This window comes from Meleagris gallopavo, chromosome 13 (genome assembly GCF_905368555.1).
Source record: "Meleagris gallopavo chromosome 13, MGAL_WU_HG_1.1, whole genome shotgun sequence".
NCBI classification, from domain to species: domain Eukaryota; kingdom Metazoa; phylum Chordata; class Aves; order Galliformes; family Phasianidae; genus Meleagris; species Meleagris gallopavo.
Window position 1 is genome coordinate 10,609,411 of NC_139416.1, and position 6,206 is coordinate 10,615,616.

General features: G+C 43.1%; 1 protein-coding gene and 1 long non-coding RNA gene across 2 annotated transcripts; one reads left to right on the forward strand and one right to left on the reverse strand.

Annotated features, from left to right (window-relative positions):
• Nucleotides 1-687: 687 nt before the first annotated feature.
• LOC146543489 (uncharacterized) lies at nucleotides 688-2,058 on the reverse strand. The gene is made up of 3 exons (XR_014886064.1): nucleotides 1,453-2,058; nucleotides 1,239-1,285; nucleotides 688-1,092 (listed from the first exon to the last, which is right to left on the reverse strand). It is a non-coding gene; the product is annotated as an uncharacterized LOC146543489 (long non-coding RNA).
• Nucleotides 2,059-2,139: 81 nt separating this feature from the next.
• On the forward strand, nucleotides 2,140-4,884 carry CIAO2B (cytosolic iron-sulfur assembly component 2B). Its single transcript, XM_003209823.5, has 5 exons — nucleotides 2,140-2,348; nucleotides 2,427-2,506; nucleotides 2,747-2,872; nucleotides 3,315-3,360; nucleotides 3,883-4,884. Exons 1-5 carry the CDS (start codon nucleotides 2,213-2,215, stop codon nucleotides 3,978-3,980), a joined length of 486 nt encoding a protein of 161 aa, XP_003209871.3. The 5' UTR covers nucleotides 2,140-2,212; the 3' UTR covers nucleotides 3,981-4,884.
• Nucleotides 4,885-6,206: the final 1,322 nt, after the last annotated feature.

The window sequence follows — 6,206 nt, forward strand, 5'->3', positions numbered from 1 at the left end:
GTAGGGAGCACAGCTAAATTCCCTTCTGCATTAAGCACTTTCAGAGCTGTAACTGAAATGGAGAACAAATACAATCCCTTAGTTTAACATACCTATCATTACCTGATCCTGATGACGGATGATTTGGCCCAGCATCAACTGTGAACAATGAAAGGTTTTATCCTAGCTAATCTGTTTTTAATTCTACAATCCTATACACACCTCAATTCCCACTTAAATATTTACTACTTAATATTTTGAATCTTGTAAGTGCTACAAAGCAATGAAATTTGAAAGAGTTTCAGAGCTACTGACTAAAATTCCTGTAAAGAAACAAACACAACAAAAAATGTTTGCAGATTACAAATAACTGGGAAGGAGGAAGGGAGGAAGGGAGTTTAGTTATTGCAAAGGTTTAATGAGTGCTAGCACATCTGCACCACAATTAGTATGGTATGTGTGCTTTTCTGCAAGAACTGGCCTCCAACTTCCAAATTAGTTTTTTAACCCTTTTGCATATTTAAAAATAAATGAGATATTAAAGCTGAGGGCCAGATTACAGCACCTTTTCTATGACTGCACAAGGCAACAGAGCAGCCTCAGTGGAGGTCAGAAAGCAAGGCCAGCACCTTACAGTACATGTACTTCCCTCAAAAGACAAGGAAAAGACCATGACCACTCCTTCTCTATAAAATAGCTACCTGTGGTGGAAATAGGCTGGCTACCAATGGGCAGTTTTCCTCTTTTGGCTGAGAAATCTTAAAAAGGTCTGTAGTCCATAGGAGCATGACAATACTCAAAGTAAGTAACTGGCCTTAAACAGATAAGCCTCAAGGTCTTCTTCGCAGTTGGATCTACAGGTTTAGCCTGCTCCACTAGCTCCACTAGCTCCCAGTTTTCAGCAGGCAGAACACACTACATAATGGATCTGTGTTTCTCCACCTTTGATTCATTTTACATCTCCCAGATGAATCATGTCATCAGCACTCAGTTGCAAAGCATACTGCTCCAGGGTCTTCTGCACTGCTTTCACTTAATTCACCTCCAACATAAAAACACTGCAAAGCCATCTTCTCCACCAGATGGGTAATACATCATGTAAGTTCACCCTGTCTTGAAATACAGAGATTTGTCAGTTGGCTCTTCTTTAGATGCTTTTTTCACTGTAAATAGTTTCTCCTCAAAATACCAAAGAAGGAAGCGAGACCTATCAGTTCAAATGAGCTCTAGGCTATCCCACATTATCAACCCTCACTCACCTCATCAGCTTGGGCTATCACCTCCTTATCCTTTTTCTCCCTCTTCTCTGTGAACAAAATCAGTATCAGACATATTAGCAAGTAGATAGACTGCTATTTAATTTTTAGTGATCTAAGAGAAAAAAAAAAACATTTTTTCACTTTTATTAGTGTTCTGAATTGAAAGAACCGTTTATCACAACAACAACACCAACACAGAAAGGAAAGTGCATACGCTCTGAAGCTGCCGTTCCATTCAGAACCAACCGTTACAGAGAAGCTCCTGGTGCACAACCCGCATCCCGCAGCAGCGACAGGGATCAAACGGCTGCCCCGTGCGCGGGCACAGCTGTGCCGGGGCTGCTTCCACAAACGTTTGTCGCGAGTAACACAGGAGTAAAGCTGTTATTTCTGCCGGCTGCCAGGAGGGCGGCTCGGGCGACCGGAGGTGTTTCATTACCTATAACCGTGCCTCGAGGCAGCCAGCAAGATGTCACTCGAGAGATAACAACAAAAAACAATCTTTTTTGTGATAACAAATCTTTTTTTTTTTTTGTGATAAGTAATCAAATATACGGCCGAGAAGCTGAAGCAATATACAGCGTGTTTACACAGCAGTATGACCTCCTATGACCAAGGGGTGAATGAAGCTGCGCTGTAAACCATCGCTACAGCCCCGATCGCTCCACTTACTGTAACAACGTGATTTTTTTTACACGCAGTTTGCTTTTCAAATTAACTCAAAGACGAAAGACATTGCTTTAAGCAAAACGCGACCCCCACCCTCCACAACACCGAGCTCCCCTCCGAGCGCCGCACCACCGCCCCGCCCAGCTCCTCTCCCCGCCGGGCTCAACACCGCGCCGACACGCCAGCGCGCGGGTTCGGTGCCGTTCCACCGCTCGCCCACAGGGGAGCACTCCGCACCAACACTGCCCGCCCGGTCCGGCGGCGAATCGCGTCCGGGCTCCTTCCGCCCCGCCGGCAGCGCAGCCATGGTGGGCCCGGGCGGCGGCGTGCCGCTGGAGAACGCCAATCCGCTCATATACCGCCGCTCGGGGGAGCGGCCCGTGACGGCGCGGGAGGAGGACGACGAGCTGCCCGACTCCATCGACGACCGGGAGATCTTCGATATCCTGCCGGGAAGGCGGGGGTGTGGGGGGGCGGGCGGGAAGGGCGGCCTCCGTCCTGCTTTCCTTAACGCCGCACATCTCATCCGCTCCATTAACGACCCCGAGCATCCCCTGACTCTGGAGGAGCTGAATGTCGTCGAGCAAGTTCGAGTCAAAGTGAGACTGTCTTACTTTTGTTGTTGCTTTTTTTTTCCTCCTTGTTTGTTCATAACGTTTTGTTTTGTTTTGTTTCCCAAACCGTGTAAAGAAGCGTATTATGTGAATTTACCGCGTTTAAACACGGTGCTTTAAGCCCTCGGCAAAGAAAACCCGAGTAGCGGGGCGCAGCTCCCAGCAGTGCTGTGCATGGAGCGCCGCAGGCAGGGCGCAGCAGCCCGCGGGTTTGTTTTCCAACAGGTGAACGATGCCGAGAGCACCGTGGCGGTGGAGTTCACACCCACCATCCCGCACTGCAGCATGGCAACGCTAATCGGCCTGTCCATAAAAGTGAAACTGATCAGATCACTGCCCGAGAGGTTTAAGGTGAGTAGTAAAATCACTCTGGAAAGCAGAAGAGACGGATGGTGTTCAAAAGCAACTAAATTAGAGTATGAGGCCACTGGAACTTTCTGCTCCGCGTTATGGGGGAGGGAAACGCTCCAGGCCAAGGAAGGAACTAAGGTAGCAGATTGGTGCAGAGCTGCAGTTCTGTACTGGTAGCATCACAGGTGAGTGGGGTTGTGATGTGAAGGCATGAGGGCACAGAAGGAGATGGCAGCACTTCAGCCCTCTGCCTGAAGGAGGCTTATGCAGGTGGAAATGCAGCGTTCTTTTGGACTTGGTTTTATTCTTCTTGGTACAGCATCTGGCCATGCCAGGAATGTCTTTTGTTGTTGCTTTGTTTTGCTGCTTTCTTAATTAAATACTTTGAGCTTCCAGTGTTTTGTTGACATGTCCCCTTTTTTCTTTCTCCATACTTTTTAAGATGGATGTTCATATAACACCAGGAACACATGCCTCTGAACATGCAGGTAAGTGTTTTATTACTCTGTTGTATGGTTTTCTTTTATTAATCAAAAAATTAGAAGATAGATTCCTCTACCTGCAGATTAGCTGTGTAGTATCTGGGACTGTACACATACCAGCCCCTTCTGGGAGATGTTACAGAACAGGAATGTGTAATAACAAACTTAGAAGCATACAGTGTCTTAGTTTAAATTTTCCTTGGATAGTCTGTGCTGTCAAGTAGTCATTGCTTAACCTGGACAGCACAGAAAGAGGGGGGAGGCTGGAGGTAAATTTCCTCTCCTGTTACACGTACACATGCATAACTTCCTGCTACCGAATCATAAATAACTTACTGGTTTGAGATCTGCTAATGTGCTGTCATTGACTTTACACCACAGCTTTGTAACGTAGTTAGCATCTGTGGAGTTATTTTAGCTGAGTACCACAGCAACACTGAGAATATTAGTCTCACTGTAAAGTGCTTCTAAAAAGACCTCCTATTCCAATATTTTGACCAGCTCCTTGTGGTATTTTTTTCTGTGCAGTTAATAAACAGCTTGCTGATAAAGAACGTGTAGCAGCTGCTTTGGAAAACTCTCACTTATTGGAAGTGGTAAATCAGTGTTTGTCTGCTCGATCATAATTGTCTGATCAGGAAACTGTTGGTATTCTGCTGTATTCATTTTGTATATAAGTGGCGTTGCTAATGCTACATGTATCTATGAGCAAAATAAAACTACCTTAAAGAAGTGCTCCATTACTTCTTCAAAATAAGAAAAAGTAGTATGGAGAAAATTAGCTTGCTGGTAGCTATAAAGCTGTGATGTAAGTTGGCTTTTTCTGTTTGTTAATTATTGCACTGGTGTGATTTTTTTTTCAGAACTCTTAAAAAACATTTGGTTGAACTTGTTTTTAACAGGTTTCTTACTATCTAAAGACTAGTTATAAACTGCATTTTAGAAGTGGATTTTGTGCACTGGGTTTCACAAGTATACCAAGTTAAGTAGCAGTTAAGATCTTTATACTCATATGATTATTTTGAACTAATAGTTTTTCCTTCAAACATTCTGCACACATACAATATCTTGTGTATCAGCTATGTAGTACCTTTATCAGTTATTTAGAGAGTAATTAGTATAGAGTTCTTGGTTGTTTTTTTTTTTTTGTTAATTAGACCTGTGATAGTGATGCTTTACATTTCAGTATTTTTTATTGGATGATCTCAGATGCTATTTCAAAAACCTTATGAAGGACATTATGTAGACCACAGCCTGGTGGAACAGGCTAGTCTGTGTTGCCAGGAAACTAAGGCAGTGGTAAACCAAGTGAGATGGTGAAGCTCACACATATACAAGAAAATAGAACAGAAGCAAATCCAAATCTACTCATTTTAGAAATTACTCACCCAGTATACACAGAGCTTCTGTAGAAGACCAACTCTTCAGCAGCGTTTATTTGCTTATTTGATTAGCATCCTTTGAATAATGAGCATTTGCTTTGATGTTTGAATGAAACTGGAAATAAAAATAATATTTGTGTAAAATTAATGCTGATAAAGGAGTAGATTGACACACCTGCTAATATGCTCTTTGTCTCTCAGGCCTAGTCACTGAACTGATCAGTCCTGACACTGCCAGCCTTTGCACCACAAATGACAACTTCAGCTCTGGCAGTACGTGAAAGCAACTCATAAGCAATATGCTTGATTGATTTTTTTTTAATTATTATTTTTAATAGTAAAATGAAACTTATCCTTCAAGATTTTGTGGAAGACAGGAATGCAAATATGGGGGAGAAATAGAAAGATGAGTAGGCTGCAACAGATGTTTGATGTGCTTTAACCTATGTATAAAACAGAAGGAATTAGTAAATTTTACTTTATTTAATCTGCTTCTTAGCCTTCACAACTGCATAATAATAATAATAAATAATTTATTGGATGTTAGCTCTTGCCTCACAAGCCATGTTACAGTAATCCTATGGGTGCACTTTGCACTGCTTACTTTTTCAGAAAAGCAACGGTATGTGGTTAGGTTGTTCATAGTACATAGTTGAGAGATGACTTTTCAGTAAAGGGACTTCATTACAGTGTCAAACAAAAGGTCTGACTCCTGCTACTTAAGGATGATTAATTCCATAACTTTGGATCTGGTATGTTTCTTTAAATGATGTGGATGTTATATTAATTAGGTGAGAGAAACAACAGAAGGGACAAACCATTGTTACTTGGCTGAAGATCGCAGCTCCTTCTGCATGGGGCTCCCTCAGCTTGAGTACTTGCTGAATGCTAATGTTTTCATTTCAGCAAAAATCTTCCATTGCCCAGCTTTAATGATCACAAGCTATGGCCTGCTGTATGAAGAGTAAGTGGGAGAAGAAAACATTAATTTGTTACAAGTATTTCTTCACAGACTACTCTGCCCCTCTGCCCCTCCCCCCCCCTCCCCCAAAAAAGAAGCCCCCTAACTTTAGTCTCTCCAGTGCTTTGTAATAGGACACATTTCATCAGAAAATATGACCCTTTAGAGCAGCTGTGTGGAATGCAAACAGTCTCGTTCAAGTCCAGGAAAAATGCCAGAAGCAGACATCTGTTTCAAACTCCTGGGCTCTGAGAAGAGTCCTCCAGGAGGACTGAATGGTATTCATTCCTCTTAATCTACAAACACTGTGACAAAACCTCCCTAGAGTGCTGGCTGTGTTGTGTGCTGGAGTAACCTGCCTTGTGTTTGAGCCAGCAGAACAACATAGTTTGTGTGTCTCAGGCTCTGCTGCTCTGCACATACTCAGGCCTGCACACACAGATCTACTTCCTGGGAGGAAACAGACTTCTTTCTAGCTACTCTCATGCTGTCATTGTTGTCCAGTAGTC